This window comes from Boleophthalmus pectinirostris, unplaced genomic scaffold, assembly GCF_026225935.1.
Source record: "Boleophthalmus pectinirostris isolate CB_2022bp ecotype Guang Dong unplaced genomic scaffold, ASM2622593v1 HiC_scaffold_21, whole genome shotgun sequence".
In the NCBI taxonomy this organism is placed as follows: Eukaryota; Metazoa; Chordata; class Actinopteri; order Gobiiformes; family Gobiidae; genus Boleophthalmus; species Boleophthalmus pectinirostris.
This window is the reverse complement of record NW_026571175.1, coordinates 7,781,831-7,805,944: the sequence shown is the minus strand read 5'-3', so window position 1 is coordinate 7,805,944 and position 24,114 is coordinate 7,781,831. Positions and strand designations below refer to the sequence as shown.

At 37.7% G+C, this 24,114-nt stretch overlaps 2 protein-coding genes across 2 annotated transcripts; one reads left to right on the top strand and one right to left on the bottom strand.

The window, feature by feature from the left end:
* Window positions 1–2,433: 2,433 nt before the first annotated feature.
* necap1 (NECAP endocytosis associated 1) lies at window positions 2,434–8,667 on the bottom strand. The gene is made up of 8 exons (XM_020939334.2): window positions 8,538–8,667; window positions 7,218–7,318; window positions 6,860–6,964; window positions 6,633–6,714; window positions 5,711–5,819; window positions 5,145–5,292; window positions 4,973–5,066; window positions 2,434–4,116 (listed from the first exon to the last, which is right to left on the bottom strand). The coding sequence occupies exons 1-8, from the start codon at window positions 8,630–8,632 to the stop codon at window positions 4,068–4,070; spliced, it is 783 nt and encodes a 260-aa protein (XP_020794993.1). The 5' UTR covers window positions 8,633–8,667; the 3' UTR covers window positions 2,434–4,067.
* A 290-nt stretch (window positions 8,668–8,957) lies between these two features.
* LOC110173274 (epsin-1-like) lies at window positions 8,958–22,570 on the top strand. Its single transcript, XM_055157380.1, is given in 14 exon segments — window positions 8,958–9,007; window positions 9,641–9,764; window positions 9,832–9,938; window positions 10,246–10,401; window positions 12,030–12,158; window positions 12,416–12,536; window positions 13,104–13,279; window positions 13,852–14,316; window positions 15,142–15,343; window positions 15,346–15,579; window positions 16,366–16,863; window positions 17,412–17,540; window positions 18,168–18,338; window positions 20,319–22,570. Coding segments are annotated over 12 exon segments (2,739 nt in total). The 5' UTR covers window positions 8,958–9,007; window positions 9,641–9,764; window positions 9,832–9,869; the 3' UTR covers window positions 20,708–22,570.
* The last annotated feature ends 1,544 nt before the right edge of the window (window positions 22,571–24,114 follow it).

Below are 24,114 nucleotides of genomic sequence, written 5' to 3'. Positions count from 1 at the left end.
TTTGCACATTTTAAATCACAATATTCAGCTAAAATATCTTAAACAAGTCCACTGACTTCCGTGATAGAAAACTGTGGTGCTCAATGGGAGCTGATGTAGTCATAAAATAACAAAGGGCTTCACAATTATCAGCCCCTCCTATGGATAGCTGATGATCATGCTTGTGAGTAGTAGTTTTTTGTTTTGTTTTTTTCCATTTGTACCAGAAGGACCATGTGACGCTGTTAAATCTTACGCACATAACTGATAAACACAATAAAATTTGAGAACAAAGTGAGTACAGAGAAGTGGGTGTGTACGGGTGGTGGTGAAAACTGGGGTTGATCAGAGCAATGACGTCTTGAATGAAGGAGACTAAAGATTACACAAACATGCATGAATCACTCTAAAGACAACTTGGAGAGGGTAAATAAGAAGAGAAACAGTTATAACATTGTTAAAGGCTCTGAAAAGTCCTTTTTGCATAATAGGTTTGCTTTAAAACAGATCGGATAGGGATCTTAAGGAGTTGAACTCAACGTGATGCTTTGTCTTGAGTGAAAAAAAGTTGCACATTTTTCTCTCTATTGCCTACTTTATTTTACATTACACTACATTTGTTGTGGGAATATCTGTTTTGTGGATTGTGGACCACTCCAGGATGAATGAGGGATTGCATCACTGAGTTACCTAAACCAAACACCATTACACTGTAGTAGCCAATGTCCCAAACACACTCCCTGATGTCCACTCAGGCCGGTCTCACCCCGTGGCCGGAGCACAGGGTGAAACGGGGTGAGCGTGAACAGGAGAAAGATGGATGGAGATCAGGAGGTGGTCATTTCTGTGTGTCAATCTGCAGAGACACTTATCACCTCTCGTATCACTGAGAGATCTATGCACACATGGCCTGAACTGAAAAACTATATGCAGCTAAGGATCGAAAATCAGATACTAATCTATACTAAAAGTAGGATCGAAACTTGATACTCATTCAAGCACGTATCAATACTAAAAAGGTCACATTCACAGGACAGAAATGAACCTTCTGTAAATAGATTTAGAAGGATCTTGAGCTGTATCAGAACAAGAGTAAGAGCACATAGACCAGATATGTATTTTGGATCTTTTTTCGGAATATATTGTATCGTGAAGTACTGCAAAATACACATCTCTAACAGTGGTGAAATGTAACGAAGTAAAAGTAGTAAATGATTATGCTTTTTACTTTTATTTAACTATGTTTGAAAGGTACTTAGGCAGTTACTTTTGATTCAGCTGTTTCTGTTCAGTCAAATTCAGCACAAATCTTTATTAAAATCACTACATTTGTAGTTTTATTAGATGTTAAAATCTGTGTGAAATACTTTTATTTTTAACTCTTTAAAATGTGTACAGTGTAACTTCTCTGGTGGACGGTTCATGACCAGTTTTTCTCCATGGAGATGTTCCGCAGTACACTTATTTCACGAGCAAGGATCACGCCAAAACAATGGATTACGATAAAGATGTTTATTGGTGGTGGATAGATGTAATAGCTGTGGAGAGAGTCAGCATGGGGGTATAATCTCCAATCCAAAATGGTCACTGAATCGGAACACCCCTCTTGAAGATGATGTCTTCGGACAAAAGGATGGGCAAAAGGCATGGGTGGGAGGGAGGTGGTCAAGAGAGCTGGCGCGGACGGTGTTGTCAGGATAGGTCGCGTAACTAGGGCTTCTGGGTAATTGAAGGTGTGGTGGACATAAACTGTGCTTGGCTGGACTAGAGAGGAGGTTGAAGCGTGGTCCAGCTCCTGAAACTTAGTTAATCATGTATCTCTATGGCAGAGGTCTCCAACCTTTTTCCTCCGGTGAAATACTTTTACAAAACAAAAATGCCAGAGAGCTACTAGTTTTAGTGGTCACAAGAAAATGAGCAAATATAAGAGCCACAGTAAGCCTTAAATAAGGTACAGTTAGATGCCTATAAAACATAAACCATTATCCATTTATTAGTGCACAAAGTCAGGCATCAAAAAGAAGGAGACAGCAGGTGATGCCATAGAGCCAAGTTATATGTCAAATCTGTGGAAAGGCGAGCACACTCATAGTTAGAAAGTAAGTATTGAAGTAAAAGAAAAACAAAAAAACGTTATTGATTAAATGCAAAATGGATACGCTTGATGCCTGTGACATTCCAAACAAAGCAACTACATCTCCATGGCGACAAGCAGATGGCAGACCTTCCACCAGAAAAGTTACACAGTGCACCTTTAAACTGGTACTTTAATACTATTTATTGAGCTTTTTGCCCCAGAATTGGTGATTTTACTTAACAAAATGGAGTACTTCTTCCACCACTGCCCTAGTATAGACTATTAAGCATGTTCTAAAGTGCTACATTGTGATGAGGTTTAAAACATAAAAACTACTTACTCTTCAGTGGCTTCTTTAAAATGATTTATTGCCTCGCTCTCATTGAATTGGTCACAAATCATAAGTTAGTTACAGCCGAAGTGGAATGAGTGACGTTTTGAGACAATCACATTTTTGAGCAACAAAAGCCATGTAAACACAATACACAGTGCACCTCCAGTCTGTCCTCTCAATACCATTTAAATACATATACTCTGTTAATTCACTTTTACACAAGAAAACGTAAGAAAAGGCAAACAACAGAACAAATTCACAGTAAAGAAATGTTTGACAATTAATGTAAACAGACAAAATGGCAACAGAAACTGTACACACAGTTCACTTCTTTAAACTAGAATTCAAATGATTCTTAAAACATTCAAGATGGGAAACTGATGATCTCTCCGTTGATACTTTGCAGGGGATGTCATCAATATTCCCGAGGGTGTGATGCTAAAGTAGGCACTGCTCTGTCTGAAGCTTTGTTATTCAAGTTAGATTTTCATTTGTTTTGACACCAGAAAGAACTGACTCCTGAAAATGTGTTGTTTAAATCAATTTTGTGTTTTCTGATGAGTTTTTAGACTTTGAACTCTTAAATGTTTTTGATAGTTATTGCTAAGGTATGTATTGTGTCGCCATGGTAACAATCCGTCATAGGAATACAGGAAGAACACCCCCCTTGCATGATTTCACTGCAAAGTATCCGTACAGACCCCATCCACTTTAAATCCACAAGAGTGAGCTATCAAAGCTTGAAAACAGAACATTAAACCTGTGTAAAACCTCATATAGTTTAATAATTGCACATTCTGACAGTTAAGCTTTGTGTCTCCGTTTTATATTAACCTTAAGTCTAGAGACAGTTACATTTCAAAGCAGTTATTTCGTTTAGTAGTTATTTTGCAAGCAGATATACATTTTCTGATATTGTTGAATTAATGTGGTCCTTAATATTATGCAGTATTGTAAAGTTGAGATGATTTTGGCAATGCAAAATGTGTAAAATAAGCCCACACATGGGATTTGTAGCATGTTTTTTTTTTTTTTTTTTTTTTTTTTTACAGTGGAGTACAATATAATAAAGTCCCTTTTGCCACTGGAACAGGTTAAAGTTGCATATAATTTCACTTTGCATTCAGATGACACTACCAAATGATAGAATTTTTCACATGACCAATGAGTCAGAAGTAACAATATGTGAAAATTATAATTCTTACAAAAGCAAATATCCCGGTATGTAATTTATTTTTGAATATATGTAAGATTTTCATATGTTTAGATAATTTATGACAAAATCTATGAATGCATTTTTAGTGATAGATTTGTTTTATAAATTTGTTCTTAAAAGAAAAAACTTTAGATTTGCTTCAGACATGTTTTAAAATATGTTTCTCTACATTGCCAGTAGAGGGAGCTTTTGCAAAAAAAACCCAACATAAATCAAATACAGAGATGCCAGCGCCATCTACTGGAGACACAACAAACTGCATAGCCCTTAGCTTCAGAGATGGCTACAAACTAAATGGCTTTGACACTTAAGTGCTTCATGTTTTGATCTCGACATTTTGCAGTAAGATTCAGCAGTTATTGGATGTATTTGTAGAACATTAGCTTTACTCAGCTCAGAGTGGGTTTACTGTCAGCGCGGTGCACAGGAAGCTACAGCAGACGGACGGGAATGAAAACAGCTCAAAACTGGATCCAGTTTGTAGGTTTCTGTTGTTGAGGTGGTACAGAGCTGTAGGGACACACAGGGCAGTGGGACATTTAGTTTGGGGTCAAAGAGCCTCATGGTATAATTAATTGCCCAAGTAATTTTTTAAGGTTTACAGGAAAATACAAAAACAAAAAACTATATATAAAATATATATATATATATATATATATATATATATATATATATATATATATATATATATATATATATATATATATATATATATATAATAATTAATAAATAATTAATGAAATAAAAAAAAAACTACCATATTTTCCACACTATAGGGCTCTCTGGATTATAAGGAGCATTGTCATAGAAAGCTCTATTTTCGAACTTTTTTCACATATAAACCGCACCAGACTATAAGGCGCATTTAACGAAAAACAACAGTTAGATAAGTCAATCAAACTTTATTTAACACGTTCACAATAATTTTCAACCTTATTCAATTGTAACGCGTCAAAAAAAATACGTTGGCGTTGTAAGCATGTCTCTTGACAGGTGCATTTTGATATTAAAAGGAATCACAGTATGTATTACTCCACGATGCTCCTGACTACGGGAGCAGTAATGCTGCAAGTGGTGCAGCTTTGTAGTTTACTAAAGTCGTACTAAGACACCCCAATAAATTCATATACAAGCCACTCTGGATTATAAGGTGCAAAGTTGTTTTTTGATGAAATTGAACACTTTTAAGTGTGCCCTATAATGTGGAAAATATGGTGTATGTCAATAAGATGTCTGGGGCAGTTTGTGTTTTCAAAGCAGAATCTGAAGAGTAGAATTATACAAATAACTCAATCTGGCTAAAATATGACTTAGGCAATTATGTTAGGAGGCCGGTGACATGTAAGTGTGAATTACTATTTCGTACCTTGTAGTAGAGGTGAAATCGCCCCATAGATCTGAACTAGGATTAGACTGAACCACTGTGTTTGAGTTACTGCTGTCCAACTCCAGAAGGCATCCTTATCAAACACAAAACAATTTCAAGCTCAAACAGCCATTCAAATATTATTTATATTGTTATACAAATAGGTGCTTACCTGTGGCTGGGCTTCCTGTCTGGGGAACTGTGTTGTGATTGGACGTTCCAGACAAAGGAGGAGGGGCAATCTTTCCTCCAGGTGGTGGTGGGAGGAGCCCAAATCCTCCCGCACCCTGAGAACGGGGTTTGTCCCTTTTTTTGCCTTGCTGTAGGTAAAAAAAAACAAAACAACAATATGCATTTATGGAAAAGACATGCAAAACCACTGACCTATAAAAAGAAGGAAAGATATTTCTGAGTATATAAAGTTGCTCATTTCCACCTACTGTTTCTAGACAAATTGGTGTTCTAAGGTATGAAAAAATAAATGAAATTGCCAATAAAATAAGTGTAATTTTGTGCAACAGAATTATCACATTAGAATTATATTTTGAGAAGACTGAGTACAGTGATTTCTTTAATAAATAGTAAATAACTCTAATATCTGTATTAATAGTCCAATCATCTACTAATTCAATGGTCAATATCAAAGCATTTTCACAGCCATGTCAAATATCTTAAAACTTTAAATTAAACCTTTTGTTCTTATATCTGGAGATGATATGTTTACAAAGCTTCTCTTACTCCTATGTTGAGAGTGATGGTCTGTCCCTCTTTAAAGCCTAAGTCCAGTTTTGGTCCAGAGTCTCCGAGCTGAGCGGTTTTACTGAGTTCAGTCTCCTGTTTGACCCATCTGTGGAGACACAACACAGTCTAAAGTAAACATATTTAAGCAGACACAACATGTCTGTGCAGGGTCAGGCAAAGTGGAGCACAGTGAATCTAGAGCAACTGATGACGTAAGTAATACTGCATTTAGAACAGGAACAAAGACCCGCGATTCCAGACAATTGGAAAGAATAGATTCATGGACAGTTCTATGCATATTTTAATTACAATGATGGATTGTATTTATATAGCACGTTTTGGCCACTCAAAGGCACTTTACATAATTAATTTACTTTGTTCACATGCATTTCAAAATCTCATTGTTATTCGATTTCTGGACCTTTAAGATTATTTAAATTAAATGCACCTATAAGTAATCAGATGGGCCGTGACCAGAAAGAAATCAGACATCTTTGCTGTGTAATTGTACTTTTAATGTAATTTAAGAACGTCTCGCGTGACATGTATCAATTATCTGATTTCGAGTGTGATTAGAACTGTAACAAGTCATGGCTACGTTTCAATGCCTTGGAGCTGACTGACAGAAGCAAGACTCAATCTGCATCATTGGCCCCTACGACCACAACCAATCACTCACACACCACATTTGCATCCCAAGTGTCTTGCCTATGGACACAACAAAAGTGTCTAATATAGGCTGGAATCAAACTGCAGACATCTCTCATCAAACTGCAGACCTCTCTCATGCAGCATTAAAATGTCTAAGTTGTTGCTTTAGTACTCACTACTCCAACTTACTAACTATAATATTTTCACAAACAAGGATAGATGTATTAATGACAACATACATTTGACCGCTCATAAAAAGTAAACTTACTTGAAATGGTCCTGTAGAGCCACATTGAAGTCAAAGGCGTCTCCTCTGTCCCCAAAACCAACCCCTATAAAAGCACTGCGGCCTAAAGAAACAAAATAAACAATTCAATTGCATGACTATATTGCTGACATACAGTACAGCCAGTCAATACTATTAATGAAATACTTAAAAAACGTAAATTCTGTGCTACATATTCAAAGGGCACTCTCGTTTAAAGTTTATCTCACCATTGTCATCCTGTATCCTAATGACAAAGTAGCGGCTGGAGTCACTGACGGTCTCCACGGCGATACCCGGATACTCATTCACCGGGGCCTGAGCAAACAGCTCCCCTGGGAGAAGAAAAACACAGTAATTAAAAGGTGCTTTCTGGAGGTGATGCGTCACCTAATCTGTAGAAGATGACGGATCAACATTTCCATGGAAACAAGCAGGCCCTCCTGCAGCTCAAATAAGGTTTGTGGAAATGCAATGCCACAGTAAGGATGCAAGTTTTTCAGTGCAATATATCTTCATGCCTAGAAAAGGCATTTATCAGTTAAGACTGTTTTAGTTTATTTCATAATGTATTTGAAATTTTGATACCTGATATTTTGTCCTCCAGTTTAATAAATGCCACTTTGCCTTTAGCTGTGATTCTCATTCGTCCCGACCAGTCGGGCGCATCCAGTTTCCAGTCAGCTGCCCTGTAAAAACATAGATCTGAATTACATGTCCAGTGTGACCTTTGGAAATAAAGAGGAAGAAATAAACCCATTACAAATGAGCCAAAATTCAATAAAGGTCAGCACATCATTGATTATATTTCAAAGGCCCATATTATGCTAATCTGTGTTATAATGTTGTTTCCACATCAGTAACATATCTGGAGTTCTGTTTTATTTCATTCACACATGTTAAACACAAATCTGCATATTTAGGCTCAGTTAGTGGTGATATAGGAAGTGCTGAACTGTGTTTATAAACTCCATACACCTTCACTAGAATAATATGGTTAAATTCAACTTTGGAGTTGCCAATCTCTACTAAACAAAACTACCGCTTCATGAGATCACAAGGTGGAACAGAGCATTTTGAGCTTTGAAGATGTAGACAATCTAACAACACAGTTCTATTCAAACACCTGTCAGTGTAAGAAAACACAACTCCTGGCATGTTTTTGAGTAGGTAACAACATTATAACATGACTAAAAGCTCATGAGACTCAATTTTGCATAATAAAGGATCTTCAAAATAATCAATGAAAAAAGAGCCCCTTTGTGTGTGCAGTGTACTGTATCACATGAGCTTGTCTTCCAAATTAAGTTATAACAAGATAAAACAAGTTAATTAGTTTAGTTCAATAATATTATCTATGAAGCCCAAAGTCCAGCAACAGACAAACCAAAATGTAGGCCAGTTACATGTACACAGCCCACTGACTATTGTGATAAATTATGAATGAGCTGCAAGGAAAATATAGATTTTTAGTTTAGAGCCTGTATGCGCCCGTATCAAGTAACATCACATATAAACAAGTACAACAGTGTCTCTATCACCTGGTTTTTGCCATGTTTTTTTAGCTTTAATGTTGGTAAAAGGAGAAAAACAAACAAACAAATTATCACACTAGCGCATTATCTGTGGCAGGTTGGCACTGACTATTAAAGCGCAATATCGTTGAAAAATGACAATAACTTACAAAGAAACTAAACTAAACGAAATTACACATGTTTAATTTGGGTGGATTTATGTAAGCCACGTCGTGACTGTTACCACCCGGCGTGATGTGTGCGTGGTGCCCCCTCTCTGGTGTTGTTTGACAGGCACACAGCGCGGAAAGAAAGTGACAACCGATCTACAACCAGTTTTTATTTATTACACAACATTAGGAGGAATTTTAGCCCAAGAGAATCTCGTATTTACCTGTATGCGCGGTTAGAAGCCCTCGGGGGGATGCGGTAGACGTTTACTTCGGGTTTTACGCACAGGATCGACTCGTATTCCCCTTCGGTCGCCATCTTGGATCAGCTGTTATCGGAGTGGGTGGTGGGAGCCCATGGGTGGGAGTGTGATCGCGGTGGCTTGATTCAGCGCTTCACACAGAGGGGGGCTTGTGTGTGTACTTTGGGCTTTACGACTGCACGATCGAGAGACGGCAAGTGCATTCAAAATAATAATAATAAAAATCTGCTAATCCTTGCAACACTTTACATTAGAAAATCTGTATTAATTATGCCAGTTGTACTAATGATAATAAATAAAATACAAAAATAAAATAAACTTCAATATTGATCGTTCGGAGCATCATCTGTCGTGAGGGGGCGGGGCACGTTTCTGCGGAAGCGGAAACGTAGCGTCGCCTCTCCTCGAAGATTCTTGAGGATCTGTTCAAGGTTTGTGCCGTTTTACTCGTTCAGTTCACACATTTGATATCCGTGTGTGAAATGAGGCTTTAGACATACGTATTGGTTGTTATTTGGCGCTGTGTTTGTTTAGTTATTTCTTAATCTAAGGGAGAATACATGTGTTAATTCTCGCTGTCTTGATGGTCGTTTGCGTGTTCTGTCGCTGTCCGAGGTTCTGAAATCACACAGCGTTGTCGTTTTACGTTTGCTTTAATCCGGGAAGACAGTATCAAGTCTAAAACCTAAATGTCTCCAAGAAAACAGCCTAAAAACGCCATATTATTGAACAGATTGCACTTTGGGATAGGGTAAGCATTGGGTTGCCAGTTAGCACTAGCTTCGTGTTAGCCATCAAGCTATTTAAGCTGACAATGTTGAACAATAAATGTAACTATCTATTTGCAAAGGTGCTTTTCGTGCATTTGCATCATAGTCAAATAATAACTGAAGGTGCAGTAGTGGGGTTTTAGTATGACATTAGCAGCTATCTTAGCAGAGACTTGACACTATCACAGTGAGGTGTTATTGCACAGCTTGGACCTTGATCCTTTGATACCGAGGTGTGCGAGCCAAGCCATGGTTCAGCTCATTTTTATGTCGACTTGCTCCTTCTCTCTGCAGGATCTGGTGTCTCCATTCTAATGCAGTCTGAGGAGGAGAAAAGAGCAGTATGTGTGATTACTAAGAAGTCATCTGTATTCAAGCTACATAGGATCTCTTAGAGTGGAGCCTTAGATTATTAAAGGTGAGTTAGACAAATCTTTGTAATAACTGGAATGTAAACAGGCAGAAAGTGATTGTTTTTCTGTCAGATTTCTTTAGTGTGAGTCCCCTCCTCCCGTCTGGCATCATGACGTCCTCAATGCTCCGACGACAACTGAAAAACCTGGTCCAGAACTACTCTGAGGCCGAGGTCAAGGTATGAGAACTGTTCAGTTCTTGTAGTCGCTAAAGCAACATGTTTGTACAAGTGTTTTACTTTGTATGTTCCAGTAAACTGTAGGCCTGTCATTTAGTCGAATTTAGTCATTTAGTCAAATAACAATAACTACTATTTCAACTATAGTCAACTATTTTTATTTGTTGACAAATTATTTTGATTATATGGATTCATACAGACCAGCAGAAATAAAAAAAAAATCTGAATGAGTTAGTTTGGGAGTAACTAGAGTAGACAATAGGTATATTACATTGTCCCATTAAACGGTCCCCTTTCTTCTGTGCAGGTAAGAGAAGCGACCTCCAATGACCCCTGGGGCCCATCCAGCTCCCAGATGGCAGATATTTCAGACCTGACGTACAATGTAGTTGCCTGTAATGAGATCATGACCATGCTCTGGAAACGACTGAAAGACGACAGAAACTGGAGGCACATTCACAAGGTACCACAGACATGTGTCTATCATTAATTTTGTGTGTAAATTTGTTTACAGTACTTAGGAATAGGCTTGATACTCCATACCGATGATACACAATGATAATTTAAAAAGTATCTTAATTTTCAACACAAAACAATACTTTCTTTATGTTGAATGTGGTTTTATACTAGTTCTGATAAAGCTCTATTCAACCAAAACCTTAACTGTTCAGGAAAGGTCAGCTTTGTTGCATTTTTTTCAGTGTCTAGTTTAAATACTAGTTTTAGTATTGATTGTTTTCTGTTTAGGATTGCTGCAGATGACAACTTTGTGTTGTTCTTGTAGGGTTTAAGTTGATGATTTTGTAGCTCTATACATCATGTATAAAAAGATCATAAACAGTATCTGCTCCATGTAATACCATATAATTGACATGGGATGATAACATGCATTTTGAAAACAACCACTATTCTTTTCCCATATTAGTTTACACATGATCACGGTTTATTAATTTATGGATTTGGTCAGCATTGAATTTTTAAAAACACATGTATAAATTATTTATGGTGGTCTAGAAGTTGTGGCTCACGTCCAAAGAGTAATGTGTCTCACTTTAGAGAGTTGGCCGTCCTTGAGGTTTGAACACTGTTTGAATGTTTGTTATTTAACCTCGACAAGTTCAACAGCAAAGTCATCATTTATTACATTTAAACAGAAGACACAGCTCCTCAGACAGTATCCTGTTACCTGCATACACAGCTTACTGTATATTTATGCTTAGAAAAAGGGATGCATTTTCTGATATTAGTATCCACCAATCTTGATATGGTATGGATTCAGCTGATATATTGGTTGGGCATTTAATTCGGTATAAATAACATTTACCTGACTATTTTGTAATAAGTTAATGTCAGAAAATAATACACAAACAGTGTAGAATTAAACAGTATCAATCTCCAGTAACCTCCAGCTGACTGTGGATTAGATCAACTTGGTCAGAAAAATCAGTGCTCGAGACTTTGTCAAAGTTTTACGTGTGCACGGGGTCAACGTGTGAGCCTTCACACTCCAACCGTCACTGTGGCTGGATTGAGCAGACTCCCAGTTGTATGACCTCGGCACAACCCTTTTATTAAAAACACATACATGGTTACACAACTTTGTGACAGTTTTCACTTCCCCCCACCACCGTCTCCCGCCTCATATCTCACTTTCTTAGAACACAGGTTCAAGGACTTTCAGTTCACATCTGCACCTAGACTGTTACAGTGACCTTTTGCACTTCTCTATTTACACAGACGGTGGATACAATGCAGACATAGCACAACATAGTTTCATGGTTTCAAAACACTTTAACACATATAGGTAATGCAGAAGTTTCCATTGCTAGCTTATGTACATTTTAATAACTTCATTGCAACTTAAGCATTTCTCTAGCAGTTAACTATGTTTTAAGGAAATAAATGCCATTTTTCTAGTCCCTACATTAGTATAGGTTAATATTGATTATTGTCAAATACTTAAAACCAAAGTATTCAAATATAAGAATTGAAAAGCTGGATCAGGGCATCCCTACTTAAAGATCCTCACACAGGATCCCTTTATCATAATGATGTTTTTAACATTTTGGCTCCTTATGTTTTGCTTTTCAGTCCTTGACCCTCCTTGAATACCTGCTGAAGACTGGTGATGAACGCGTGCTTCTGAAAATGAAAGACAATATCTACATCGTTAAAGCACTAACAGAATACCGCTTCTCTGATAAGGATGGCAAAGATCAGGTATGTAATATTGAACATTTTAGTCTGTATTAAATGTATGTTAGTTGAGAAGCATCATTAATTTGTAAATCTCTTTCTTAATAACTCTTAATAATACCTTTTATATTCCCAATTGCCTATATTCTTAGGGACAACACAAGCTATACTGTACTATACTTCAGTAATTATATTCTACAATTGCAAGTTTCTATTTATAGCTTCTTCATTATTGATTGTGCTATTCAGACATTTGCTAACTCATGTCATCTTTACATCAGGGAGTGAATGTTCGAGAAAAAGCCAAAGTTGTTCTAGTTCTTATGGAGGATGATGAAAAACTAAAGGAGGAGCGAGACTTTGCCTTCAAAACCAGAGAGAAGACCTCTAAAGGAGCAGCAGGTCTGTGGGTCATCATTTACTTTCTCTGGCTAAATATATATTGTGTGTTAGTGGAGAAAAGCTGAACTAGAGACCGGAGAATTAGCAATTGCCATACTCTGTAAGCATGTTGTTTTTTTTATGTATGACTGTTTGGTCCCTGCCAGTTAAATAAATACCTTTGTTGAAGTAAAAGTTCAAGTATAGTATGGAATATTTCTGCTTGTTTCCATAGAGATGTTGTTACTTTGCCTTTAACGTTCCACAGTATTCCACAGGCATGTTTCTAGCTATTATGTTTATTTGATTACAGCGATTTGTATGATTAAAAATACATTCTAAAAACATTCTTACTGTGAGTGGGGTTGCCTCTCCACAGATCTGGCATGTAACTTGGTCTAATGTTATCACTGGGTTGTATGCATGAAGTTTAATACATAGCTGTGGAACAATCCAGTCAAAGCAATAACATTTTTATGGTGAAGCAGATGGCGGTGCCTCCACCAGAAAAGTTATTTGTGCACCTTCAAACTTCTTTTTATTTTGTCATTATAACTTTTAACAAGTTTATTTTATTCTTTGAATCAGCTTCTTCATCAGATACTGTAAAAGATCCTAACTATAAGCCCTGCTACGTGCCCGGAGCCTCTGGACTTCCCTCTTTGGACAACATCCCGTCAGTGGCAGATCTGGCAGCTTCGTTTGCAGCTCGTAAAGAAGAGAGACTAAAACAGGAGGCTGAGAAGAAGGAGGCAGAGAGGAGGGTCAGTGCAGAGTAACTTATTTTACACTGGATTTCCTTTGCAATTTATTTTTTATATAACATTATCTCAAAAATGTTGCCAGCTTCTGACCAAAAGTTATAGATTGTTTATATAGTTTTGTAATTACATAGACATGGAACAGTGTCTTGTCCCTACAGTGTTAATAGATCACGCTTTTTTAACAATTAATCACTATTATATTTAGAATGATATTTGATTTAAATGTTTTCTTCCTCAAAGTAATATGAGTTTTAATGCTGTGCAGTAAAATATACAAAAAGGATATTTAAAGCCACAATTAGATTATTAGAGTTTTTTTAACAGTAGATGGCAGATGTGAAACCTGTTCCTCTTTCCCTCACCTGGCCGTTGTTCACACTCACCTGTGATGCTGTGTAGTCATCTGAAATCAAGTAATACAACAGGGCTGGGTCTAATTACAGATGGCAGCTTTAAATCAGGTGCTACACATAAAGTCACTTGAATGTGTAATGACAGCGTGAATGCAAGTGAATTATCATCCATGAGTAGTTTATGATGTTGCTCTTCAATGTCCTTGTGTTGAATTCTAGGCTAAGTTGTCTGAAGACGAGCTGCAGTGGGAGGACGCGGGCAAAAGCTCTGGAGTGAAGAACGACGTGTGGGGAGAACAGAAATCTGAGGAGGAATTAGACGAATGGGGCGCTCCCAAACAACCCAAAGAGGCAGAGGGTCCATGGGGTACTCCCAACCGACCGGAGACCACCGATACAGAGATGGAAGAGGGCGCAGATGCCTGGGGAGCACCTAAAAATGGAGAAGAGCCTTTTGTAGAGGGCGAGGATCCCTTTGGTGCTCCAGAAGTGGTTAAATTCACAGAGGAGGACAGCGAAGACCCATTCCAAGCCCCTAAAGACAAATCTCCGGAGGGTAAACCTGAATCTTTCCCTGTATCTGAAGAGGACCCATTCACCTCGAAAACAGATGATCCATTTAGCACGCCCAAAGATGACCCGTTTGCAACAGATAAAGAAGATCCATTCAACACGCCCAAAGAGGTTTGTGGTTCATCATTTCTATGGTTGAATATTTGTTTAAAGAGCTTGTACCTGATTTCAAGCCATAAATTAGAAATTTTTTTAAAATGATAATAAAAGTTCAAACTCGATTTCAAGACTAACAAATAGATTCAATACCCAGTACAAACACCATCATGACCATTAGACAAGAATGTAATTTTTAGCTTTAAAACTTACTACATTCTTTTTATATTTCCACGTGGTCTGTGTAATCCCTCAGTCATCCATGTGGGTTCCATAGTGGTCCGTGGGTGTATACTTGTCTTTTACTTGTCTTTAAGTGTCTGGGATAGTGTTAATTGCTTTCCTATGATTTGTAGTAACCATGTGCCTAATTGGATGAGATGACCCTGTCAGTAGATTTTGTATTAGTTATTGCCAGAGAAATGAAAAATGCATTGACTATATTTTACAGTCTAAATTTTTTGCTCTTATTTAGAATCTTTTTCCATGAATAAATTAAAATCAGGTTCTTCAAATGCGCAATGTATAACTTATGAGTTGGAGCGCCTGCCACCTACCTGTGTCCATGGAGATGTTATAGCTTTGCCTGGAGTCTACAGACATTTATTTAAATATTTTGCATGGCTAAATATGTCTTGGAAAACCTATATATTCTTACTGAGAGCAAGGTCGCTTATCCACAGATCTGACAAGTAAGTTGCTGCCACCAGCTTATGGAGATGGAGATTGGCTGAAAAAGCAATAAGGTTTCCATGAACACAGGCAGATTGCTTACTATTAAAGGAATGTCAGATTTTAATATTTGATTTGATCAACTTGACCTATCTTTGTGAACCCCAGACTGAGGATCCCTTCGGGGCACCCAAGGACGATCCGTTTACGTCATCAAAAAGCGACCCGTTTAACACCCCAAAAGATGACCCCTTCTCCTCTAAATCAGACGATCCATTTGGAGCGCCTAAAGATGACCCGTTCAACGCACCCAAAGAGGACCCCTTTAAACCAGAGGCTGAGGATCCCTTCGGTGCACCCAAGGATGACCCGTTACATCATCAAAAAGTGACCCGTTCGATACCTCAAAAGAGGATCCATTTGGGGCGCCTAAGGATGACCCTTTCACCGCAGCTAAAGAGGGACCAAAGTCACCTCCTCCTAAAGACGACCCTTTTGCAGCACCGTCCAAACCTGCGGAGGACCCGTTTGGTGCACCCACGAGCCCCGTAGGAGATGCATTTAGACCTCCGACCTCCCCACCCAAAGATGACCCCTTCAGCACAGGTGGGTTTCATGTTAGACTGAGACTAATATTGTAGTAGTTAACTAATCAGCAGTTATTTTTTCGAATGGTGGACTAGTCAAAAGATGATTTCTATGGTACATTGAATTTATTTAAATACAAATTAAAGATTGATATATGCAACTGAAGGCTTCTAAATAGAAAATCTTTATGGATAAATTGTATTAATGATGAAAACCTAAAATAAAGTTTGTTCTTTTCTAACATTTTGATTTAATAATGCCCCTGACTTCTAAAATATATTTTGTATGTGTTTAGAGTCTGTATAAATGATGATTATGATTATCAAAATATGATTAGGATTATTTTTAGTTGATTAAGCCCTAGTTACATGTACCAATAGTTATTAGTTGTGTGTTACACCTTCATATATCTTAGTAAGTAGTTAAGTGATATGGTTTTGAAATTTTGAAATGTGTAGTGAAGTGCTTTATAATTGATAATTATATATATATATATATATATAATATATATATATATATATATATATATATATATATATATATATAATAATATAAAAATAAAATATATTTTTATCAATATTATATATATATATATATATATATATATATATATATTATATATATTTTTTTTTTATATATATATTTTTTGTTTTGTATTCACTCAATATAAAATAAATATCTTGAATATATGTATCTAGCACTTAAATATGATAATTTTCAGAGGAAAAATAGCAGGTTCATATGAAAAAAAAATTGTGTACAACTAATTACAGTAACATTTTTTACAATTTTATCCTCCAACAGCCGCGGGCGACCCATTTGCAGCACCAACCACCCCCCCAAAAGAAGACCCTTTCTCTGCCCCGTCCAAACCATCAGAACCATCTGACCCCTTCGCCTCCCCCACCTCCCCCGTTAAAGCTCACCCATTCACAGCACCCACATCCCCTCCTAAAGATGACCCATTCACAGCACCCACATCCCCTCCTAAAGATGACCCATTTACAGCACCCACATCCCCTCCTAAAGATGACCCATTTACAGCACCCACATCCCCTCCTAAAGACCTAGCCGTGGATCCTTTCAGTGCCCCCTCACCCCCGCAAAGTGCAAACACCTGGGGGGACCTGGCCAGCCCTCCACCCTCCTCTGTGGCAGATGCCTGGGGAGCTACGTCACCATCACAGGAGACCAAAGCTCCAGACCCCTGGGGAGATGGGCTAAGTGCCAAGTCCCCAGTGGACAATTCAGATCCATTTGGAGACACCTCCAAACCAGACAATGATCCGTGGGGAGCACCAGGTGAGAAAAAAAAAACATGATATATTATAGTGGTATGATTATTGTTAAAATGGCATTTTTTTAAATTGCTGCAATTATTCACACCAAGGACAACATCTCAAAAAAAGGATTGTACAAAATAAAGGGTGTATTCACCACATTAAACGGGACTAAATCAGAACTACTAGTAAACGTGGATTAAGTCAGGATCAGTATGAATGCAAGTCCCAAAAGCATCTATCCATAGCCATGTTTATGGTGACAGATTTCCTCTTGTTGTTTTATTAGCAACCTGCTTGGTTGTTGCTAATATATTATTATAATAAATAAATGAATACAATTAAACCAGGGAGCATCTTGCTTGAGGCACAAGTGTTCACCATGAACCAATCTCAAAATAAATTCTAAAAACTTGCATATAAATTATGTGTTAATCTAACCTCCAACCATGCATAGTTTTTATAGTTTTAGCAAGGAAGAGCTCATAAAAAAATCCCAAAATATTATCTGTATCATTACAGAATAGTAGAACTGGGTTCAGGCATTTACGTTGCTCTCTATTCTTCCAGCCTCAGCTCCAGTGAACACAGACGATGCGTGGGGTGCCCCTGCCCCTGACTCCCTCTCCTCTCCCTCTGACCCTTTTGGATCTAAAGGGGACCCCTGGGGTGCTCCCAGCAGCACCAGCCAAGGCACAGGTAACACACACATGTGTATCAATGTATCTTCATCTCTATAAACCATCCATAAGACATGCAGTTGTTAAGTGTCTACTAAACTTGCTTTAAAGAATAAATATAAGATATAGGATTAATCTACACTATATAAAAAACTGTGGTAAGGCTACTCATACTCAGTTCTCTACACAGTTTATGTATAAATTTAACCTTAAAATGACTTCATGTGTCAACTGGAGTATTTTGTACAGAAGTGTATTTTGTAGCATCTTGCCCTCAAATACATAGGCATTTGATGCAATTTTGCACCCATCATAGTCTCAACATGACATTAGTTTTATTAGTCTTACGTTGTTTTGTTTTTCTACTTATATAATACTTTAAATGCCAAACCTTTTCTTGGCCTTGCTTGGCATTTGTCTTAATCCAAACCTCTTTGAGCCTAACTGAAAGTGTCCTATCTGATATATTCAAACTTGACCTATTAATATCCTATAACTAGCAATTGCTTAATTTCATCTCCATTCTTCATCCAGTCTGCAAGATTCTTCTAATTTCTAACCCACTAACCTCTTTTCTTTCTCTCTTCCTTGCCTCTCCCCAAAGAAAACACCTTCTAGAGTAGATTTGGACCTGTATTTTTTGCAGGATGGCGATCGGATAAAGATTTGGAGATGTTTAAAAAGACTACTGCATTTCTGGGTTCGGCCGGGGCTTCACTGGTCGACTTGGATGACTTATTTTGCTCTACACCCCCACCCAAACATGGCGCCGCTGCTGTTGCCAAGGCAGCAGTCGCCTGGCAACCTAAAGCCACTGGTAAGGACAGGTAGACTCTGGTGCAATGCTCTGCCATAGGATTTCGTGTGGATATCTTATCTATGGATGCATGACTAACCTGCCGACCACTACTAAAAACAGACTTCTTCTTGGTGTGTTAAATGCATTCCACGTTGTTTTGCTGCCCTCTTCAGTTCAATGAGGATCTATATTCATACAACAGTTGTGTGAAAGATATTGTGCTGTTTTGTTTGGACCCAGTCTTGAAGAAATGTACATTGCCATGTGATCTTTCTGCAAGCTTTTTAATACTCCACATACATACTGCTTTGTATCATGAAGGTAAATTGTAGTTAAAGTACATTCACTAAGTAATTACCATCCATTTTGTCCAGCTCAGGGCAATACATTTGAGTTTTAAAAATGTGCTTAATTTTTTTGGTTTTAATAGCGTTGCTCTACAATATCATATTTCCTATAATTTCATCCAAACTCATTCAATAATTATGCCTTATGTGAATCAAGTTTCTGTCCTTTGCAACTGCAATTTGAAAGGCTATTATTACACACTCCTTCAAAACTTTACAAAGATGTCAGTTCAAATGGGTGTGATTGACAGGGGCATTACCCAATCAGGGACACACATGGCCTGTTTCTATCAAAATATCTTTGTTTGTAAATGATAGATGGCAAATGAGCTCCTTTGGTTCACATGTGTCACTGAAGAAAACAAATCTGATTGGACTGTCATGTTTGGTCCTGTGGTTTTTTTGGTTCTGGCATCTGTGTGGAGATGATTTTGGACCTGCCAGGCAAACAGATAGCAGCTTATGATATACCTGTCAAAACTGTGTACTACAAAAAATTACATAGGTAGACATTTTTATTAGAGTTTTAATTTGAAATTAATATAGCATATTCTTTGAAGACATGATATGAAGTAGTTTCAAACCATAACGAAACTGTTAAAGGGACAGTTCGGAATTTTGGACATAGGGCCTCATTTCCTAGTGAGCCAGAGAGTTGGAGACGCATGGAGACACTTTCTGAAATATTCCATCCAGTCCTTGTATTTTCAGAAATCACTGGTGCTAGGCTAGTGCATGTCAATGGCCATAGTTAGCCTGCCACTAAACAGTCTTACCCACTCCACAAAACACCTGAAGCAAATCTATTATTACTACAGGCTATTGATGTAAATGTCTGTGTTGATAGAAGTAAAACCAACCTTGCATTTGAAGGATTTATGTCTGAGCAGCAGCAGCAAGTTGTACTTCCTGATAGAAAGTTTGGCAGCGGCGGACTGATATATGAGAAAATAGTCCCTCAACATGCAACGATTCATGTGATGCAAGGTTAGTTTTATTTCAAACATTATTCTATCAACACAGACATTTACATGGACAGTCTGGTGTAATAATAGATTTGCTTGGAGTGTTTTGTGGAGTGGGTAAGACTTTTTTTAGTGGCAGGCTAACTTTAGCCATTGACATGAACTAGCCTAGCACCAGCGACCTCTGCAAATACAAGGACTGGATGGAATATTTTTAAAAAGTGTCTCCATACGTCTCCAACACTCTGGCTCACTAGGAAATGAGGCCCTATGTCCAAAATTCCGAACTGTCCCTTTAACAGTTTCGTTATGGTTTGAAACTACTTCATATCATGTCTTCAAAGCATATGCTATTTTAAATAAGACCCTATGTCCAAAATTCTGAACTGTCCCTTTAAGCGTCTTGCAGAATCTTCACATTGATTTCATTCATTCATTTCTGAGACTGGGTTTTGCCTGATCACTCCTCTCCCTGTGATTTCGCTGTAGATGTGTAGATGTCGTTATGTATGTGAGCAATAGTGAACCATTAGAGATAGAGCTTTATAGTGTAAAATGTAACCAGCAGATATTAATGATATTTCCTCATTCACCTGTCTCTGCTTTCTGCTGGGCTGCTCTCAACTGTTTATCCCACCATCTTAACCCCCCACACCCTTTCACGACCTGTTACTAAAATTTCCCAGGCGCTTTGAACGCACCTTTACCGACGCCCTACCACCAAACATCCTATTTACCTGCCGGACAAATTGGCTCCACTCCTTCGTACTCACCTTTTGGAGTTCCAAGTCAATCCACTACGCCGTCCTTATTCCAAATGGAGACTGGGTCAAGTTTTGGGTCAAAGTTCACAGTTCAGAGTTCACCGGGTCAAACGCAAGGCTTGTCGTTGAGTCCACAGACAGTATTTGAGGTGCAATCGACCCAGCAAGAATCTCTTTTTGGGGACTTAGTGGGTCTAGCAGGATTTGGGCAAACAAACGCCGCTCCACCAATGCAAAGTGGAGTTTCCAATCAGATATTTTCAAACAGTATAAATGAAACAAATAATAATTATAACCCGTTTCTCTTATAGAAGGGTAAGGCAATGTCAAAGTCGTATTTAAAAGGTTACAGTGGTATACATGCACACTCTAAATTTGCTTATTTTATCACATTTTTGTAGTTGTAAGATTATTAAAATGACATGTTAACGGCAAAGTCATCACATTTCTCACTTATATTTGTCGATTTGGTAGTTTACATGCCATTTAAATAATCTTAAATGTTCATAAATCAGATTATAATCGGATTTTGGTGTGCATGTGAACATAACCAGTCAGGAAGTTGTAATGGGGCTTTTCTTAAATTGTTTTCATGAGTTTCAAATCTAATAGAGGTTGGGGTCAGACATAATAAATGATGTAGGTTTTGTAGGAAATCTGACATGTTTGTTGTAATAAATGTAAGTTTTAGTCGAGGAGTTTGCATTTAAAAATCTCAATTACTGACGAGCTGACAAGATTTAAAGCATTTTTAATACATTTCATAATTTATCTAAAAAAGAGAGAAAATTATGGATACATTGACTAAAATATAGAAGACAATTTATGAAAAGCCTGATTTTATGCTGAAATGTCATTAAACTAGAAAAAAATTACTTAATTTCATGAAAACAATGAGTTAAACCTGTCGTGAAACCCCTCCTTTTCAGATGCAATTCACAGTACGTGCATTACCAGTTCAAACTTTATTTGCACTTGTGATGACTGACCATGTGTTGTAGCCTCCAGTCTGTGTCCTGTCTCACGCACAAGTCTCAGAGACAGAGACAGAGCAGGGGTTTGTGGGAATCATACATTATATTACACTGTTAACCACGTGTGACCAGTGAAGAATGAGAATTTAATTAAGATAAATAGGAAACTGAAATATTAGAAATCAGGGCTTGACTTAAACACCAGCCAAGACTACTTCAAAATTCAATTACTGTATATTTCAGACTTTAAGTCACACTTTTTTTTCATGGTCTGGGTGGTCCTGCAACTTATATATAAAAATGTATATCTTAAAATGTTCAGACTGACAGCCGCGAGAGGGCGCTCTAGGCTTGTGTGTCAGTACTACTATTACTCCTGTACCACTGTCACTTTGCACTCTACTGCGCATGCCTCCTGTCGTAAAATCTATGGTTTATCTCCGGAGGTCACGCAGAAGTGACACAGAGGATGAAGAATTCAATGGATTTAGTGATTTGGAGTGAGATGGAGAGTTTGGTAAACTTATGTTCTGTTGTTTATGCTATAGTTATCTGAAGAACTGTTCATATGTGACGTTAACATATTAACGCCTATTCAGCCTGTTGTTCTCTGTTCTATTGTTATTACTAGAACTTAACCTTTCAAGAAGAAATGTCGGTTCCTGGTCTCTGATGTTATAAAATGCATTTCCTCAAAAAGTGCAACTTATAGTCTGAAAAATATGGTACAATATTTAGATTTTGCAAAGATGCAGCTATAACCGAAACATGTCAGGATTTATTCATCTTACTCACAAATTCAAATGAAACTATTAAATTATGAACTAAAACGCTATTGTGGCCTGTAAGTATAAGAGTTTAGAATAAAGGTGCACTGTGTAACTTTTCTGGTAGAGCGTCCACCACCTGCCATCCACCTTTCTCCATGGATATGTTATTGTGTTTTCCAGGTATTTTCCACAGTATGGCATTTAATGTAACTCTCCATGGCAGTCACATAACCAGGTCAAGTTACAGGTCAGATCTGCGGAGAAGCGGGCCCGCTCACAGCAAGAATCCACGGTTTCGTGGTAGTTTTGAGAAATAAAAACTCCTGTAATGGGATAAATGCAGATAGATTTGTTTAATGCCATACTGTGCAGCGTCCCAGGCAAAGCAATGGAGACAAGCAGGTGGCCCTCTACCACAAAAGTTACACAGTGCCCCAAGAAAATAGATTGCATCAAGTTTAATAGCTTCGCTTCCAATACAGTATTTTGTTTGAAGAAATTCTCATTATTTCCTGGTCACATCTTTTATTGTTTCTTGTTATGGACCTGTACAACATTGACTTCAGTTAGAAATGCGTTGCTGTAGCATTTCATAGAGTGTGCATGTGTCTATTGCCTGTACATATTGTGAGTTTGTGTGCGTGTGTGTATGACTGGACACTGGAAATATATCGTGCTCTTGTAAATAATGGAAGTAATATCAGATCTAATATACTGTATATCAGAGTGTTACAATCAATGAGTATTTATGGATCTAAATTATTGTGCGATTATTTATTGATGCCGGAAAGTTCTCCAGAAAGCGACAGTTTCGGGTTTCATGTTTAAAACTGTGGTCATGTGACACGGGCTTTGGTGTGATTGGCTGCGGAGGATCATGTGACCAGTGGTGTCTTGATTTCCTCTTTGGTTTGTTGTCGTTTTTGGGGTGTTGTTGCTTCATGGACAGAGGCAGATGTGTGTTACTGTATGATGTGTAGCTACAGAACTGGGTCAATAAAATGGAAATTCAACATAACATGAGTGCTTTTCTATTTACTCTAAAGGTGTTCTATGTAACTTTTTCTCTCCATGGAGATGATAGCTCCATGACATCACTGTGGCAATATGGCATTCAGTTACCTAACATTTAATAATTATATTTATTGCTTTCAGAATGTCACAGGTCTGACCTGTAATTTGGCTTTATTACCCACTTGTCACCATGGAAACAGGAAACAAGCCATACAGTGGAACATTCTAGGCAAACCAATAACATCTCCATGGAGACCGTCAAGTGATGCACCCTCCTCCAGAAAAGTTTCACCTAAATAATTTGACAAAGTGCATGTCCAAGTACAAGGTGCATGTATTTTGGATAGTTTTCCCACCAACATGTGTATTAGTGAGTTCAAACTTTTCATCATTTGCATGTTGAAAAATCCTTCAAACGGTCCCTACGAACTGGTCTGGCCCCTTAGAAATAAATATAATGATTATTAACATTACAATTTTGCCCTACAATTTGTCAAACTACATCTAAAATATAGGGCTCAATAAATGATCAATGCAAACGGATTTAGAGCATGGATGGTTTAGAGATCATGTAAGGTGTTGCCACAAGAGGGCGCCTTTTGCAAACAGCAGCTTTGAAATTTGAACTGTTAAACTACCAAAACACGTGTTAGAGGTGGTGCGTAAAGGTAGGTAATCTAGATGAAGTGTGGGTTGTGTGAATTAAAATTAAATGTACAGGCTGATGTGAGTGAATATTCTTAAACAAACTTGAGAAATTGCATTACAAGATGAAATCAGGTCCAAGTTACACAGTCAAGTAGTACTATAAGCAGACAAGCAGCAACAAGTACAGTAGTTTGATGCTGGCTACTTTTACTTGTTTACACTGAGATTGGAAGTAAATTTAAACCAAGAAATGTTACAGATCAGGTCTGTGGAAGGGCCACCCCTGCTGACAGTAAAAAAAAATTGACCAAT

Bases quoted from the DNA above. Each gene is read 5' to 3' on its own strand.
- necap1 (XM_020939334.2), bottom strand. From the start codon at position 8,632: ATGGCGACCGAAGGGGAATACGAGTCGATCCTGTGCGTAAAACCCGAA. The intron at 7,319-8,537 runs GTAAATACGAGA...ATGTTTTTACAG, and splicing joins GCTTCTAACCGCGCATACAG to GGCAGCTGACTGGAAACTGG. The intron at 6,965-7,217 runs GTATCAAAATTT...TTCTTCTCCCAG, and splicing joins ACTGGAGGACAAAATATCAG to GGGAGCTGTTTGCTCAGGCC.